General features: G+C 36.2%; 2 protein-coding genes across 5 annotated transcripts; both read left to right on the plus strand.

The window, feature by feature from the left end:
• The first annotated feature begins 869 nt into the window (after positions 1–869).
• Positions 870–5425, plus strand: LOC145898342 (complement factor H-like). The gene is made up of 11 exons (XM_082986770.1): positions 870–1021; positions 1130–1185; positions 2004–2067; positions 2127–2197; positions 2261–2440; positions 2611–2790; positions 2976–3161; positions 3446–3631; positions 4326–4511; positions 4904–5016; positions 5208–5425. Exons 1-11 carry the CDS (start codon positions 870–872, stop codon positions 5253–5255), a joined length of 1422 nt encoding a protein of 473 aa, XP_082842896.1. The 3' UTR covers positions 5256–5425.
• Positions 5426–8631: 3206 nt separating this feature from the next.
• LOC145897638 (sushi, von Willebrand factor type A, EGF and pentraxin domain-containing protein 1-like) lies at positions 8632–17024 on the plus strand. 4 transcript variants are annotated; one of them, XM_082986019.1, is made up of 20 exons: positions 8632–9323; positions 9383–9453; positions 9553–9732; positions 10047–10226; positions 10435–10623; positions 10676–10864; positions 10918–11106; positions 11160–11348; positions 11401–11589; positions 11899–12084; positions 12527–12712; positions 12766–12954; positions 13290–13472; positions 13898–14080; positions 14213–14398; positions 14613–14798; positions 14942–15127; positions 15338–15523; positions 15608–15796; positions 16007–17023. In XM_082986019.1, the coding sequence occupies exons 4-20, from the start codon at positions 10118–10120 to the stop codon at positions 16258–16260; spliced, it is 3168 nt and encodes a 1055-aa protein (XP_082842145.1). In that variant the 5' UTR covers positions 8632–9323; positions 9383–9453; positions 9553–9732; positions 10047–10117; the 3' UTR covers positions 16261–17023. The 4 variants fall into 4 exon arrangements, with proteins under 4 accessions (XP_082842145.1, XP_082842147.1, XP_082842148.1 ...); XM_082986020.1 differs by having other exon boundaries at positions 9198–9323; positions 14933–15127; XM_082986021.1 differs by lacking the exons at positions 10435–10623; positions 10676–10864 and having other exon boundaries at positions 14933–15127; positions 16007–17022.
• The last annotated feature ends 40 nt before the right edge of the window (positions 17025–17064 follow it).

The raw sequence follows: 17064 nt of genomic DNA on the forward strand, positions 1-17064 counted from the left end.
TGGTTTAATGGAACGACGAAGGTACTAATAACCTGGCATAATTGCGCGATCGTTAGAGTATTCAAAGCATTTGCTTTCTCTAGGACAGCGATTTTCAATCGGTGTTACGTTAAAGATCGCCTGGTGTTCCGCAAGAAATTCATTAGTTTCACTGATGTTCCATGGAACACGGGTCGGAAATCACTTGTTTATCACAAACGGCGTAAAGTAGCGTTATGAATGTAATCATCCACTATCACCAGTTTGAGTGTTCCATCGTGAATTGCTTCATTTATTGTGTAACAATAAGAATCGTTTTGTAATGACAAGAATGAAATTGCGCGAGCCTTTTGCTGGTTAAGTACAATGCCGCAGTACTTCCAACAATTTGGTGTTCCGCAAGATTCTTTTCATAGAAAAAGTGTTCTGTGCTCAAAAAGGTTGAAAAATACTGCTCTAGGATGCAATACCCGAGGTTCGACTGCTGGCACAATTTGTCCGGTTATCATGTGCATAGATAGAGGATTTGCCAAGCATCAGCAAGTACTCATTGGGTTGCGCAATTAGCTTTACACAAACACACAATATAATCACAATGGATAAACGCGGGAAGAGGGCGCTTGTTCAATATGCATTGTTCAGATTTCCTGTGGTTTGGGGAAGCATTTCCTCGTAAACATGTTTTCCAATTGGAATGATTGTGGTGTATAGTTACAACGTGTATGTTAATTGTGTTATGTGTTCCAGCCTTGTACCGCTCTTATAAATCTGTAGATAAAAAGATTAACGTTCGTAGACGCAATAAGGTTTTGCGTCTCCTAAAAGTTTGGGATTTTTTAGATCAAGTCGTGGGATAAGTTTGGTGAAAGACGAAAAGGAACATTGTAAGAATGCGTTTATTTAATTTGTGCGCCATTGTCTGGTGCATGTTGTTGGTTTGCTGCTTTAAAACGGAAGCATCTGAGAGGACTTGTGCTGCGTCGTATGCAAGAAGACAAGCTTGTGCGAGCAGCGTTATCACCCGAGCACAATGTGAAAGAAGGTAAAATACATAAGGTTACGAAAATAAAAATACAATTGTAACGTAGCTATTAACGTTCTGAATTCCTCCACATCTGTGATGTTACAAAAATACTTTAACCTTTCACAGAGATTGTTGCTTTGACGAAGAACCGAAAGATCAATCTATGCAGTGCTACCGTAAAGGTATAAAGTTTATAGCTTACTGCCTTGCCCAATGTGGGCCTATCATCTGTGCAGTCTAATATTGCCTATCTTCTGTGTAGTATTTTAGTTGTGACAGAGCAGGAAATACTTGCATAGGCCATGCTAATAAAAAATCTAATTCTGTAACAATAATACAGTTTTGGGCATCAACAGCGCTGAGTAAAATCGGGAGTTTTACATATAGTGGTCATAGAGGTTATGCGACCTACAAATTCTGGTTGAATTGATGTTTTATTTTATCGATTTTGGTGAAAATTAAAGTTTGAGAAATTGGGTTTGTGGCATCCGATGTATTAAAAAATTCAAAATTTTGTTTTCGCACTTTGAAGTGGGTGTGATTTTTAATACTCTATATTGGACGGAACAAAGAACAAATTTGAGAAACACTGATCGTTTTTAAATTAAATCGAGAACAAGAAAGGTAGTTTCCCTGTGAAGTATCAGATTTCAAATCAAAATGTTTTGTGACGGAAATTTATGTTCAACACAATTTTATCCGACAAAGTTAACAAACAAAATCAACCCATAAATTGGCACTTACACACACTTTTGAGGTATTGGTATGGATTGAAATTAATCCCAAAACTACTGCTATTTCTCGTCGTATTTCTACGTGTGCTACGTCTAGTTTAACAGAACACAATTTTGCCTCTTGCGTATGTTTGAAATGTTGATTTGTTTGCTAGCCCAAGCAATTAAATTACTCAGTTCTTTCTGTATTTGAAATAAATTTTTCCACATTTGTGTTAGCAGCAATATCCCAATTACGAATAGTTTTCTGAAGTGTTTTTGTCTAGATTCAACTTCAATACAATGCCAAGAAACTGGTGTGAGATGTGGTTTCTTTTTTTGCCCTACAAGGTATTGGAATAATGGTGGTTTTTATAAAGTGATAAGAATTAATCAAGTTTTTTCTTCAGGGAATTGTGTCAACTTTGGGGCTGTTGCTGGAATAACAATAGAGCAGCTTGTTTTTATCCTTCCAACCACAGTAAGATTTAACAAAAAATGGTTTCTTGATTTTAATTTTTTTTTGCATTAATTTGTTTCACAGCATGTTCTTCTCCACCAAGCCTTGATGCTGGAACATATTCACCAATCAAAGATTCCTATGACCCAGCAAAAACTGTAACATATTCATGTCCACATCAAATCCAGGGTGATCCAATACTGACTTGCCTCAATGATGGAACATGGGACAAAGACACTGCACCAGTCTGTTACAATACAAATGGTAAGTTTTTCGTCATTATAATACCTGTCTCTTGGGAAACGCATATATGGTAAAAAAAAATACAAGTTTTGATATACAGCGTAGTCCCATATCTAAAAAAACTCCAACTTTTTCCTTCCACAAAATCCTTCCTCTCAAACCATTCTTAAAAGGGTCTTTATTATTTTTAGTATGCAACAAACCACCGAACATAGCTGCTGGCTCATTTACTCCTGTTCTGGATCAGTATAACTCTGGTGATATGGTTACATACAGTTGTTCTGATACTACAACGCACACACTGCTTGGAACTGCACAAGTTACTTGTAACAACAAAACTTGGAGTGAAATCCCTTTCTGTCATCCCAAAGGTCTGTTCATTAAATATGACTTGAGTTTTAAGAGCTTGTTGTAAAACGTTCACAAGTAGAATGTGTTTACATGATTTAATTATGGTGTGTTTAGGCTGTTGGGTAATAAAAACTATCAGCAAAAGTTTAATAAAATTGTGAGGAATACATCACATATTTGGAACTAATGACTGTTTCTATTTTAGAATGTTATTCACCTCCATTTATTGATGATGGTTCTTTTTTACCGGTGACTGGTGTTTATGCAAGAACAACACAAGTTACTTACTCATGTGATGATGGTTCAACACCAACTGGTACAACCATGAATACTTGCCAGGATGATGGTACATGGTCTTTAACTGGTGCTTCATTGCCATCATGTCCTGCACGTAAGTATTTGTTAGTTGTTGTTTTTTTTGTGATATATAATAGGCTATTCATTAAAAACAATAATAAAAACATTGTGTTACACTTGAGATCAAATATGTTTTCTTGTTGGAATTTCCACAATGTTAAACCACGGTTAATGACATGTTTTTCAAACACCACATATGTTATTTTTGTTGGAAGTTGCTGAAATCTTATATCACACAAACCATTAGTTTGCAGTTCTGTCACTTCAACCACTTGGTACCCATGGTTGTATATTAATAAATGTTGGTTTTGCTTTCAGTATGTTCTGACCCTCCAACTGTTACCAATGTGCAAAGTGTTACACCTTCTACCGGACCTTACTCATCAGCAGTAAATCCCACAGTAACATATGTATGTGCCACTGGTTATACCTTGGTAGGAAGTGCTTCAATAACTTGCCAAAGTACTGGAGTGTGGACTGAAAACCCACAGTGCAGAGAGAATGGTAATTGGTTATATCAGTTTTCTGAAAATATTCAGGATTAAAGTAATTTTTGGTCATTGTGGTGCTAAAAAACGTTTATGTTTGTTTGATTTGAGCACATTTCTTAATACTGTTTTCATTTTGTTACTCAATGCTTTAATGTCAATAATACTTGCTAGGTTAATGGTGCATGGTCTGTAACTAGTGTTTCTTTGCCATCATGTTCAAGTTGTAAGTACACAGTGAACTGGTTTAGAAAACTTCTGTTTTTTGAAAAACTCTGCTATGACTTTTATTGATGTCCTATCTGCCTATTTATGTTATTCCAGTGTAAAAGTGAAAGGTCGTTACTCATATAATTATCTTTTTACAAAGTCTGGTAAAAACCCCAAAGCAACCTAACATAATATATGAAGAAATAGGTTCAGAAAGTTTACCCGATTGCTCTGTTAATAATTTGCATCTAGGTGAAGTGATAGTTTTAGCAACAATCTTAGATATTTTTACGAATCACAAAATGTTGTCAGTACTGTAAATTAAATTCATTCATTTTTGAGCAGGCTGGTGTATAACAGCAAGCCTTAACTTTAAGATTAGACCACTGTCTGCATGGATAAGAACTGTTTATCACCAAAAATCTTTGGTAACAAAATATCAACTTTGTGTCTTTTTACACAAAATCCCAGATTGTATCAGCAATAATTTATTGTCACAGTTTGTGGCGAACCACCGGACATCGTGAACATGAACACTAAAACCCCATCCACTGGAATATTCTCCCCAACTTTAAATAGTACAGTAACCTACACCTGTGTTACTGGGTATGAAATATTTGGTTCAAGCTCCATAAACTGCCTAAGTACTGGATGCTGGGAGGCTAACCCTCAGTGTGGGCCTATCGGTAAGTAATGTTCATGCCTTAAACTGAGATTGAATCTCATGTGTTTTATTATTCTGCTATATGGCTTTTTGAGCAACATGTATTAGTGATTTTAACAAAACTGAAGCAATGGTTTGTTTGTTTGTTTCCACTTTTTAATTTTTGGTATCTGATGCAACAAACTTGATGTTGTTTTGTTAATGTGTGCCTTTGTTAAGATTTGATTTCCACCATAAAATGTTTCTTCCAATCATGTATTTGTGATCTTCATGGTTTTAGTTTTTGTAGCGCATGCTTTGTAATGAATGGTTTTGGTCTTTCAAGAACTTATTTTTAATTTCACTCCAATACCAACAGTTTGTTATAAAATGTGAAATGTGAAGTGATTGTAAAACATATGTGTGTTTGTTTAGTGTGTGGTCCTCCACCAAACCAATCAGGAGCTGCAACAACACAGCACAGGCCAATCAAGGATATTTATTCACCTCTAGAAGTGGTCACGTACGAATGCACAACGGGAACGCAGGTTGGTTCGGTAGAACAAAACACTTGTCAACCAGATGGAACTTGGGAGTTCACAGTTATTAACTATTGTGGATAAAACACATTGCAATCAAACGCAGTTTACCAAACAAATGCAACGTTTCATACAAACTTTATGATGACTCACTTTGAAATATTGATACCCGTATTATCAAGTGTTGTCTTTATTTCTAGCTCTATTCCAACATGTTACCGGTGACGTCATCCGCAAGAAAGGTCTGACCTAAAACATTTTGTTGTTCCATACTGACCTGAATCACCGCTTTAAATCAGTTTGTTAAACAAGGCACATGCCATGAACTTTCCTATCACATTTACACCCCCGTCTTTCTGCCGCCTTCGCTAGTTATCTTGCTTGCTTTACGTCTTTCAACTTGCGCTACTTCAAGTCTTTCCACAAATAAACAGAACATGCCTTTGGTCTCACAGATCGCTGTTTGGTCACAAAGATCAGAACTTTTGGTCTCACAGATCAGTTCAGATCTCGAACTTGGGCCCGAGAACAGACCGTCGGTGATGGGACCTGCAGTCAGTATGGTGTCAGACTGGGTCTTGTCAACTTGATGTTGGGTAAGACGCAAGTATCAAACCATCTGCGTCCCTTTATGTTTGGTGCTCATGCCATCTGTGATCTCGAACCCAACGCCAAGCTTGCATTGTTTCCTTTCTTTTAGTCACAAAACGTGTTTCTTAACTTTGCTTTCAAGTAATTTTACTGCAGGTTTGTTAACGCACGTCGACAAAATGGTAGTTTGTAATTTTTTTTTTTACTGCGTGTTATAACGTCATCACATAATGTTATGCCAGGTATGTCTACATGCTTCAAGCAAGCGGACCAAAGTGCCGCGATGTATTGACTCATTTTAGCAAGCCTTCACAACGCGAGAAGCAGGACACCAGAAAAAAATCTGCTTTAGGCAAGGGTTTAGACACAAAGGCAGAAATGAATCTCCACACAAATTTTCCAAACAGCAGCAAAAGTTTGAGTCAAACGTGCGTATATTGGTCCCATTGGCTGCTTTTAGTGCAGAGGATTGGCTCCGGGAATTTCGTCTTTCATAGGCTGTTAGCGGAGTTACACTAACCTCTGCAACGCTGTCTAATAAAAAGAGGATTTTTTGAGGTCCGGTTTGGGACGAAAAGGGATTGACGTTTTTTATGTAAATGAAAAGACGGACGACCTGGTCGTCTTCCTGATAGGCACAAGGCTTGCGGAAGCCTTTGCCTTGGCACCAGTTCAACGAGCAGCACAAAAACGAGGTGCACGCAGAAAAGGCAATCGCGACGCATGTCACGGTTCGTTAAACACGCAGTAGTTACTACACCATCTTGATATTCATTAACCCCTAACACACTCATATATGACCTGGTTAAAACATAAGATAAAACACCTCAATAGGCGAACTTTAAAAAAAAATAATCCTAAAATGCAGATTTGTGATGTTGTGTTAATCCCATCTTTTCTCTGCATTAAGAATTAAAATAAGTTGCCTCCAGAACAAATCCCGCAAGCTCCCTGCTTCCTCCAAATTCGTCAACCCCTTATTTACCCAAAACTATCAGATCAACTCCAGAGATGGATTCATGGGAGTGGTTTAGTGGAACGACAAAGGTTGTACAAACCTGGCATACATATATGTGATCGTCGCAGTGTTCAAAGCATTTGCTTTATGTAGGATGCAATACCCGAGGTTCGACCACTGGTACATTTTGTCCGCCTATTACGTGCATAGATAGAGGGTTTGCCAAGCATCAGCAAGCAATCATTGGGTTGCGCAATTAGCTTTACACAAACACACAATATAATGACAATAGAAATTTACAACACGGGAAGAGGATGTTTGATCAATATGCATTGTTCAGATTTTCGGCGGTTTGAGGAAGTATTTCCCCGTAAACATGTTTTCCAGTTGGTATGATTGCGGTGTATAGTTACAACGTGTATGTTGAATGTGTTCTGTGTTCCAGCCTTGGACCGATCTTATGTGTAGAGGAAAGGATAAACGTTTATACACAAGGTTTTGCGTCTCCTAAAAGTTTGGGATTTTTTAGATCAAGTCGTGGGATAAGTTTGGTGAAAGACGAAAAGGAACGCTGTAAGAATGCGATTATTTAATGTTTGCGCCATTGTCTGGTGCATGTTGTTGGTTTGCTGCTATAAGACGGAAGCATCTGAGAGGACTTGTGCTGTGTCGTATGCAAGAAGACAAGCTTGTGCGAGCAGCGTTATCACCCGAGCACAATGTGAAAGAAGGTAAAAGACATAAGGTTACGAAAATAAACATACAATTCCAACGTACCTATTCACTTACTGAATTCCTCCACATCTGTGATCTTACAAAATTACGTTTCCTCTTTCACAGAGATTGTTGCTTTGACGAAGAGCCGAAAGATCAATCTAGGCAGTGCTACCGTAAAGGTATAAAGTTTATGGTCTACTGCCTTGCCCAATGTAGGCCTATCATCTATGCAGTCTAATATTGCCCATCTTCTGTGTAGTATTTTAGTTGTGACAGAGCAGGAAATACTTGCATAGGTCATGCTAATAAAAATCTAATTCTGTAACAACAGTTTTGGGCATCAACAGCGCTGAGTAAAATCGGGAGTTTTACATATAGTGGTCATAGAGGTTATGCGACCTACAAATTCTGGTTGAATTGATGTTTTATTTTATCGATTTTGGTGAAAATTAAAGTTTGAGAAGTAGGTTTGTGGCATTAGAATAATTAGAAAATTAAAAACATTTTTTCGTCTTTTAAGTTGGTGGCGTCGTTTTTATTACACCATTTTAAGGCGGAACAAAGAACAAATTTGAGAAACACTGATCTTTTTTAAATTAAATCGAGAACAAGAAAGGTAGTTTCCCTGTAAAGGATCCGATTTCAAACCAAAACGTTTTGTGACGGAAATTTCTGTTTGACACAATTTTATCCGACAAAGTTAACAAACAAAAGCAACGATAAAATGGCACTTACACACACTTCTGAGGTATTGGTAAGGATTGAAATTAATCCCAAAACTACTGCTATTTCTTGTCGCATTTCTACGTGTGCTACACGTCCCAACGTCCAGAACAGAACACAATTTTGCTTCTCGCATATGTTTAAAGATGGCGTGTTGTTGATTGTTTGCTAGCCCAAGCAATTAAATTACTCAGTTCTTTCTGTATGTGAAATAAATTTTTCCACATTTGCGTTGGAAGCAATAGGGGAGACCGGGGATATACCTCGGACACGGGGATACCTCGGACCAAGTATTTTACGTCACAATTAGGTATTGTTAAGACACTTTTACAAAAGCTTTATGTCTCCATCAAACGTTAACAGGAACTTTGGAATTAAATCATGTCTGCTTAAAAAGTTATAATCGAAAAAGTCAATTTATTAGTGAAACCAAGTTTTTCAATTTGTATGTGGAAGGCTATATATCTGTCACAGTTAATCAAAATGCAGTAATTTTGGGTTGATTGCATAATCAAATATGTATTCTTGGATAGGCCAATGATGATTTTGCCTAACCTTTAAAAATACGACCATAGTTTAAGAATTTCGATGTCGTCACGTGGTCGGGGATACTTCGGACATCATGGCAAGAAATCGCAAAAAGGCAACAATTTTTGAGTTTTATGAAAAATTATCGGGCAGAGAAGAGAATAAACAGAGGCTGAATAAAATGATTGAATTTCGGCAGTAAGAAAAAGTCCCAAAGATAAAAAATTGTTTGTTGACTCTAAAATCTATGATATCCGTGCTGCCGTTAAATGTACACGATTTACCCAAAGCATGAACGTGTGTAAGGGTGTCGAAACGATAAGTGGCCACGCCCCGATTCCTGAAAGCTTGAATAATATTTTATGCACTAATGCCCCAATGCTAATATTGCGCCAAGTTTGATTTCAGTTATTTGTTAAATAAACAAAAAAACGTCTGTTAAAACTTGCTGTCCGAGATATCCCCAGTCACGTCCGATGTGACCCCGGTACCGGGGTGACTTCGGACATTTGAGACCTGTTTAAAAAATGGGCTGAATAAACATTTTTAGTGAGCTATAACGAACGAAAAACCTTTTGTTTTTTGAGTAATGCTTTACTAGTTACAACAAAATACAATTTAAGAATGTGGTTCTTAAATTAAAAAAAATATGAGCAATTTTCCCAAAACCGTCCGAGCTATCCCCGGTCTCCCCTATCCCAATTGCGAATAGTTTTCTAAAGTGTTTTTGTCTAGATTCAACTTCATTGCAATGCCAAGAAACTGGTGTGAGATGTGGTTTCTTTTTCTGCCCTACAAGGTATTGGAATAATGGTGGTTTTTATGAAGTGATAAGAATTTATCAAGTTTTTTCTTCAGGGAATTGTGTCAACTTTGGGGCTGTTGCTGGAATAACAATAAAGCAGCTTGTTTTTATCCTTCCAACCACAGTAAGATTTATTAAAAAATAGTTTCATCACCGTTTAAAGGCTTGCAAAAAAAGTTTTTTATTCAATTTTAATTTTTTTTTGCATTAATTTGTTTCACAGCATGCTCTTCTCCACCAAGCCTTGATGCTGGAACATATTCACCAATCAAAGATTCCTATGACCCAGCAGAAACTGTAACATATTCATGTCCACACCAAATCCAGGGTGATCCAATACTGACTTGCCTCAATGATGGAACATGGGACAAAGATACTGCACCAGTCTGTTACAATACATATGGTATTTTTTTGTGTTATGACACCTTTCTCTTGGGAAACACCTCTAGGGTGATAAAAACATAGAGTTAACATTTTGATGTGCATTGTTGTCTCATATATTAAAAACCTAAAACTTTTTATGCACACTGCTTTATTTATTACGCCTCATCTTGCTAGTCAAGTGCGGTTGCTTGTTTAGTAGCAATGATGTTTTAATTTATTGTTCATATTTGTTAATAAAAACAAAATTTGGAAAAAAAAAACCAGACAAGAATTTCGATCATGAAAAAATCCTTTCATTTCAACCATTCTCAAAAAGGTCTTTATTAATTTTAGTATGCAACAAGCCACCAAACATAGCTGCTGGCTCATTTACTCCTGTTCTGGACCAGTATAACTCTGGTGATATGGTTACATACAGTTGTACTGATACTACAACGCACACACTGCTTGGAACTGCACAAGTTACTTGTAACAACAAAACCTGGAGTGAAATCCCTTTCTGTCATCGCAAAGGTTTGAATATTTGTAATTATTTGTTGTCTAAGCATTTACTTAAATTTCAGCAAAAAGTGTTTGAGATGGTTTTCACAAAAAAAGTTTATTTTTGGACTTATTTCTTAAAACAATAACTTGAGCAAATTATTTTTTTTTACTGGCACACATTTCAGTGTGTACAAGACCACCAGACAATTTTTCATCTTCATACCAGTGCTTTTTTTAGTTTGTACAGATCCTTTTAATGTCAAAGATGCAACTTTTACAATCACACGTCCACCTGGAGCACCAGTTAATGTTCCCACAACCACAGCAACATATACTTGTAACAGTGGATTTACAATAGTTGGGCCCAACGTTATAACTTGCCAAAATACTGGAGTGTGGACTATAAACCCAAAGTGCGAAAGTGTTGGCAAGTGTTTTGTAAAATAACTTTTTTCATGTTTTACCAGTGTATTTTTTAGTTTGTGCAGTTCCTTTTAATGTCAAAGATGCAACTTTTATAATCACACGTCCAACTGGAGCACCAGTTAATGTTCCCACAACCACAGCAACATATACTTGTAACAGTGGATTTTCAATAGTTGGATCAGACACTGTAACTTGTCAAAGTACTGGAGTTTGGACTGAAAACCCACAGTGTGAAAGTGTTGGTAAGTTTTTTTTTTATTGTTTTTTGTTCCTGTTTAACCAGTGTGTTTTGTAGTTTGTACAGATCCTTTTAATGTCCAAGATGCAACTTTTACAATCACACGTCCACCTGGAGCACCAGTTAATGTTCCTATGACCACAGCTACATATACTTGTAACAGTGGATTTACAATAGTTGGATCAGACACTGTAACTTGTCAAAATACTGGAGTGTGGACTGAAAACCCACAGTGTGAAAGTGTTGGTAAGTGTTTTATAAAATAACTATTTTTCCTGTTTTACCAGTGTGTTTTTTAGTTTGTACAGATCCTTTTAATGTCAAAGATGCAACTTTTACAATCACACGTCCACCTGGAGCACCAGTTAATGTTCCCACAACCACAGCAACATATACTTGTAACAGTGGATTTTCAATAGTTGGGCCCAACGTTATAACTTGCCAAAATACTGGAGTGTGGACTATAAACCCACAGTGCGAAAGTGTTGGTAAGTGTTTTGTAAAATAACTTTTTTCATGTTTTACCAGTGTATTTTTTAGTTTGTGCAGTTCCTTTTAATGTCCAAGATGCAACTTTTACAATCACGCGTCCACCTGGAGCACCAGTTAATGTTCCCACAACCACAGCAACATATACTTGTAACAGTGGATTTACAATAGTTGGGCCCAACATTATAACTTGCCAAAATACTGGAGTGTGGACTGAAAACCCACAGTGTGAAAGTGTTGGTAAGTGTTTTTTATAAAATTGTGAAAGAGTGATTTGTGAAAGAGAATGAAAGCAGTTTGTGATCTGTTATAACAGTAAAGGTGTGCCTTTAATAAAATATCTAAAATGGCAGACATCAAATACATAGCCAGCATTTTCCATAGATGTTCTCTGCTATGGTTTCACAGCTTGTTAGCAGTTTATATAGACATTCTTCATTGAGTTGTTTAAAAGTTTTATACATGGGGAAATGCCTGTCCAACACTGATGTAACATTAACAAAGGTTTAATTGAATTTTACTATAAATTTGAGTATTGTTTTATTGTAGTTTGTTATTCACCTCCAGCGATTGAACATGGTTCCTTGGCACCAGTAGAAGATTTTTATACTGAAAATCAACAAGTTACTTATTCATGTAATGATGGTTCAACACCAACTTGCACAACCATGAATACTTGCCAGAATGATGGAAGTTGGTCTTTAACTGGTGCTTCGTTGCCAACATGTCCTACACGTAAGTATTTGTTGTTGATCTTTATTTAAATTATTTATAAAGTTATTTGGCTGCAAATTTTGAAATGCATTAAGTAAGCGATAACTATCAATGAGCATTGTTTATACATAAAGAACATCCATGCATAAAGTTTAATGAATATATGACACATTTGTTGTAAGGAGTTTTTTTGTGAAAATCTCACCATTCCAAGTCAGTAGTCAATGTTTACATTGCTGCACACTCAAAGGCACTTTTGCTGTGATTAACTAATAATTAAATACATTATAAATAATCCTTCATGTTTACTGTACTGGTTATAAAAACACCTTTCATGAATATACCGCTCTTATTATATCCATATTAATTTGTTTAAAATACGTTTTACAATTAATTGCTGTCACATTTTTGGTATCACTATGTGCCTGTAATAATGTTTTATCATCTCATATCTGCATTTCAGTATGTTCTGACCCTCCAACTGTTAGCAATGTACAAAGTGTTACACCCTCTACTGGACCTTACTCATCAGCAGTAAATCCCATAGTAACATATGTATGTGCCACTGGTTATACCTTGGTAGGAAGTGCTTTAATAACTTGTCAAAGTACTGGAGTTTGGACTGAAAACCCACAGTGCCAAAGTGTTGGTAAGTGTTTTTTTGTTGTTGTTTTTTTCCTGTTTCACCAGTGCTTTTTTTAGTTTGTGCAGATCCTTGTAATGTCCAAGATGCAACTTTTGCGATCACACGTCCACCTGGAGCAACAGTTAATGTTCCTATGACCACAGCTACATATACTTGTAACAGTGGATTTACAATAGTTGGATCAGACACTGTAACTTGTCAAAGTACTGGAGTGTGGACTGAAAACCCGCAGTGTGAAAGTGTTGGTAAGTGTTTTTTATAAAATTGTGAAAGAGTGATTTGTGAAAGAAAATGAAAGCAGTTTGTGATCTGTTATAACAGTAAAGGTGTGCCTTTAATAAAATATCTAAAATGGCAGACATCAAATACATAGCCAGCATTTTCCATAGATGTTCTCTGCTATGGTTTCACAGCTTGTTAGCAGTTTATATAGACATTCTTCATTGAGTTGTTTAAAAGTTTTATACATGGGGAAATGCCTGTCCAACACTGATGTAACATTAACAAAAGTTTAATTGAATTTATTGTAAATTTGTTTGAAAGTCAACACATGTCGGAACTGAGTATTGTTTTATTGTAGATTGTTGTTCACCTCCAGTGATTGAACATGGTTCCTTGGCAGCAGTAGAATTTTTTACTGAAAATCAACTGGTTACTTACTCATGTAATGATGGTTCAACGCCAACTGGCACAACCATGAATACTTGCCAGAATGATGGAAGTTGGTCTTTAACTGGTGCTTCGTTGCCAACATGTCCTGCACGTAAGTATTTGTTACAGTTGTTGTTCTTTATTTAAATTTTGAAATGCATTAAGTAAGTAATTTTTGAAAACAAGCGATAACTATCAATAAGTATTGTTTATACATAAAGAACATCCATGCATAAAGTTTAATGAATATATGACACATTTGTCGTAAGGAATTTTTGTGTAAAAGTCTCACCATTCCAAGTCAGTAGTCAATGTTTAAACTCAAATGCACTTTTGCTGTGATTAACTAATAATTAAATACATTATAAATAATCCTTCATGTTTACTCTACTTGTTATAAAAACACCTTTCATGAATCTACCGCTCTTATTATATCCATATTAATTTGACTAAAATACATTTTACAATTAATTGCTGTCACATTATTGGTATCACTATATGTGCCCGTAATAATGTTTTATCATTTTATCATTTCAGTATGTTCTGACCCTCCAACTGTTACCAATGTGCAAAGTGTTACACCTTCTATCGGACCTTACTCATCAGCAGTAAATCCCATAGTAACATATGTATGTGCTGGTTATTCCTTGGTAGGAAATGCCTCAGTAACTTGTCAAAATTCTGGAGTGTGGACTGAAAACCCACAGTGCAGAGAGAATGGTAATTGGTTTTATCAGTTTTCTGGTTTCATTATTGTGGTAAAACATAATTATTTCAATTTGATTTCTGTGAACAATTTCCTAATACTGTTTCCATTTTGTTACAATATGCTTAAAAGTCGATTATTTTTAGAATGTTGTCCACCTCCATCGATTGATGATGGTTCTTTTTTACCGGTGACTGGTGTTTATGCAAGAACAACACAAGTTACTTACTCATGTGATGATGGTTCAACACCAACTGGTACAACCATGAATACTTGCCAGGATAATGGTACATGGTCTGTAACTGGTGCTTTATTGCCGTCATGTCCAATGTGTAAGTACACAGTGAACTGTTTTCAACAAATATGGGATTATTGGAAAAACGTTTTTATTTTGTTTTTGTCTTTTCGTCATATTTGTGTCTGGTTGAAATAAGAAATTTAAAACGCATTACTTATGTAATTACCTTTTGATAACTGTGAACACTCTTCCATTACAATGAAACCATATTTAATTTTGAATTTTATTAATATTAACTTTACTTTCAGTATGTTCTGACCCTCCAACTGTTACCAATGTGGAAAGTGTTACACCGACTACTGGACCTTACTCATCAGCAGTAAATCCCACAGTAACATACGTATGTGCAACTGGCTATTCCTTGGTAGGAAGTACTTCAGTAACTTGTCAAAGTACTGGAGTGTGGACTGAAAACCCGCAGTGCAGAGAGAATGGTAATTGTTTTTATCAGTTTATCAGGTTTCTGGTAATTTTCGGTCATTATTGTGGCAAAAAAAATATATTTCAGTTTGATTTCCATCAACAATTTTCTTAATATTGTTTCCATTTTGTTACTATTTTTTTTTAGAATTTTTAGAATGTTGTCCACCTCCATCGATTGATGATGGTTCTTTTTTACCGGTGACTGGTGTTTATGCAAGAACAACACAAGTTACTTACTCATGTGATGATGGTTCAACACCAACTGGTACAACCATGAATACTTGCCAGGATGATGGTACATGGTCTGTAACTGGTGCTTTATTGCCAACATGTCCAGTGTGTAAGTACACAGTGAACTGTTTTTGAAAAGTATGGGATTATTTGAAAAAAAGTATATTATTTTTGTCTTTTCGCCATATTTGTGTCTGGCTGGAATAAGAAATTGAAAACGCATTATTCATGTAATTACTTTTGACTACTGTGAACACTCTTCCATTACAATGAAACCATATTTAAGTTTGTATTTTAATATTATTAACTTTACTTTCAGTATGTTCTGACCCTCCCACTGTTACCAATGTGCAAAGTGTTACACCTTCTACTGGACCTTACTCATCAGCAGTAAATCCCACAGTAACATATGTATGTGCCACTGGTTATACCTTGGTAGGAAGTACTTCAATAACTTGTCAAAGTACTGGAGTGTGGACTGAAAACCCACAGTGCCAAAGTGTTGGTAAGTTTATACCGAAGGTTGTGTTCGTGTGATTGACATTTGTTCCTCGTATTTAAAAAGCATTGCTTCCCCTTGCTCATTCAGTATGTCACGATCCCGTGGAAATGCAAAATGCAACTTTTGAAATTAACCGTCCCACCGGAGAAACAGCTAATGTTCCCGGCACAAATGTCACGTACACTTGCTTCAATGAACGTGGATTGATGGGCTCAGATACAGTGCTATGTGGAAGTGATGGGAGTTGGAACAGAATCCCTGATTGCCATTCCGTCGGTAAATACGTGAGATTTAACAATATTACACGAACTGTTTGTTCTCGTATTTTGTCCGGATGTGATTTTTAATTTCTTAAAAATTTTTTTTAGAAAGCAATAATTACATAAATAAATTGGTGTACGTCTATTGCAATGCATTATTTGTGGTTTTTACATGTTTATAATTTAAGTTTGTTTGGTGACGTCAAAAAAACTGTTATGTTTTTAGTTTGTTCGGTTGCTGAACTGGATGTAGTGGCAGGAAGTTACGAAATAACTCATACTTTGTTGGGATTCACAAGCTTTCTTCCCGGCACTACTGTAAAGTACGATTGTCAACCAGATCATATTTTGAGTGGATCTGACACAGTTACTTGTAATGAGGACGGCAGATGGTCTGCAAAGCCCACTTGTATTCCATTCATATTTTTCTTCCCGAATCCCCTTTCTACTATTCCAATTCCAGTATTGACTTCAAAATAATTCAATAACAGCTAAAATTAGCTGCTTTACATGACTCATATACACAGATTTCAGTGTTGTACAACTTTCCAAGGGCATAATCCGATAGGCTATATTATTTGAATCTGGATTCGACGTAGTCCGCGTTTCGTCTGTGGTCTTTTGTTACCTGCACTATCGCATTCCTCGTAGATACACGTGATAACTATTGTTATGTGTGCTCTAAAATAGAATATGATGTGCGAATTAAACAGCTGCTCACATGCTGTGAGAATATTTTACTAAATGCCGTGCCCAGGTTATTCAGGCCACAGATAATGAGGAAGATTGCATGTTCCGGTTCAAATGCATTACGTAAGTTTCCGGGCAAAACAAATTCAAATAATGAGCATTTGGGGAGGTTTTAAGCCAATACCTTCTCTGGGCAGTGGTTCTAACGTCTGAGCAATATGAACCGTACCCCGGTCATTATGAAGCCACTGCCGTGCTTAAAACACATTATTATCCAGGCAATTATAAATCATACTGAGAGCATATGTCCTACCTACTTCATTAACCTTACTTTTTACGTCTCCTGAAAACAGTCACTTTAATTTGAAACTTAATAGCAACTAGAAGGAGTAATAGTAACTACCAAAGGAATAAGTAAAGTCTTTAAATTTGCTCGCAATAATATAATCTGTGATAGTCACAAGTGGGCGTTTGATTATCGCATACTTCCAGATGTTTTGCACATTGTTGCTTGGTTTTGTGAAAAAATTAAGTGAAAATGCGCAAATTCAGTTGTATTTTGCAGAAATGAATTGTAAATGTGCACTGATTTGT

The sequence above is a fragment of the Ascidia mentula genome, chromosome 4, assembly GCF_947561715.1.
Source record: "Ascidia mentula chromosome 4, kaAscMent1.1, whole genome shotgun sequence".
NCBI classification, from domain to species: domain Eukaryota; kingdom Metazoa; phylum Chordata; class Ascidiacea; order Phlebobranchia; family Ascidiidae; genus Ascidia; species Ascidia mentula.

Bases quoted from the DNA above. Each gene is read 5' to 3' on its own strand.
- LOC145897638 (XM_082986020.1), top strand. From the start codon at position 10,118: ATGGTTACATACAGTTGTACTGATACTACAACGCACACACTGCTTGGA. The intron at 10,227-10,434 runs GTTTGAATATTT...TGCTTTTTTTAG, and splicing joins CCCTTTCTGTCATCGCAAAG to TTTGTACAGATCCTTTTAAT. The intron at 11,107-11,159 runs GTAAGTGTTTTA...TGTGTTTTTTAG, and splicing joins CCCACAGTGTGAAAGTGTTG to TTTGTACAGATCCTTTTAAT.
- LOC145898342 (XM_082986770.1), top strand. From the start codon at position 870: ATGCGTTTATTTAATTTGTGCGCCATTGTCTGGTGCATGTTGTTGGTT. The intron at 1,022-1,129 runs GTAAAATACATA...AACCTTTCACAG, and splicing joins CGAGCACAATGTGAAAGAAG to AGATTGTTGCTTTGACGAAG. The intron at 4,512-4,903 runs GTAAGTAATGTT...GTGTTTGTTTAG, and splicing joins CCCTCAGTGTGGGCCTATCG to TGTGTGGTCCTCCACCAAAC.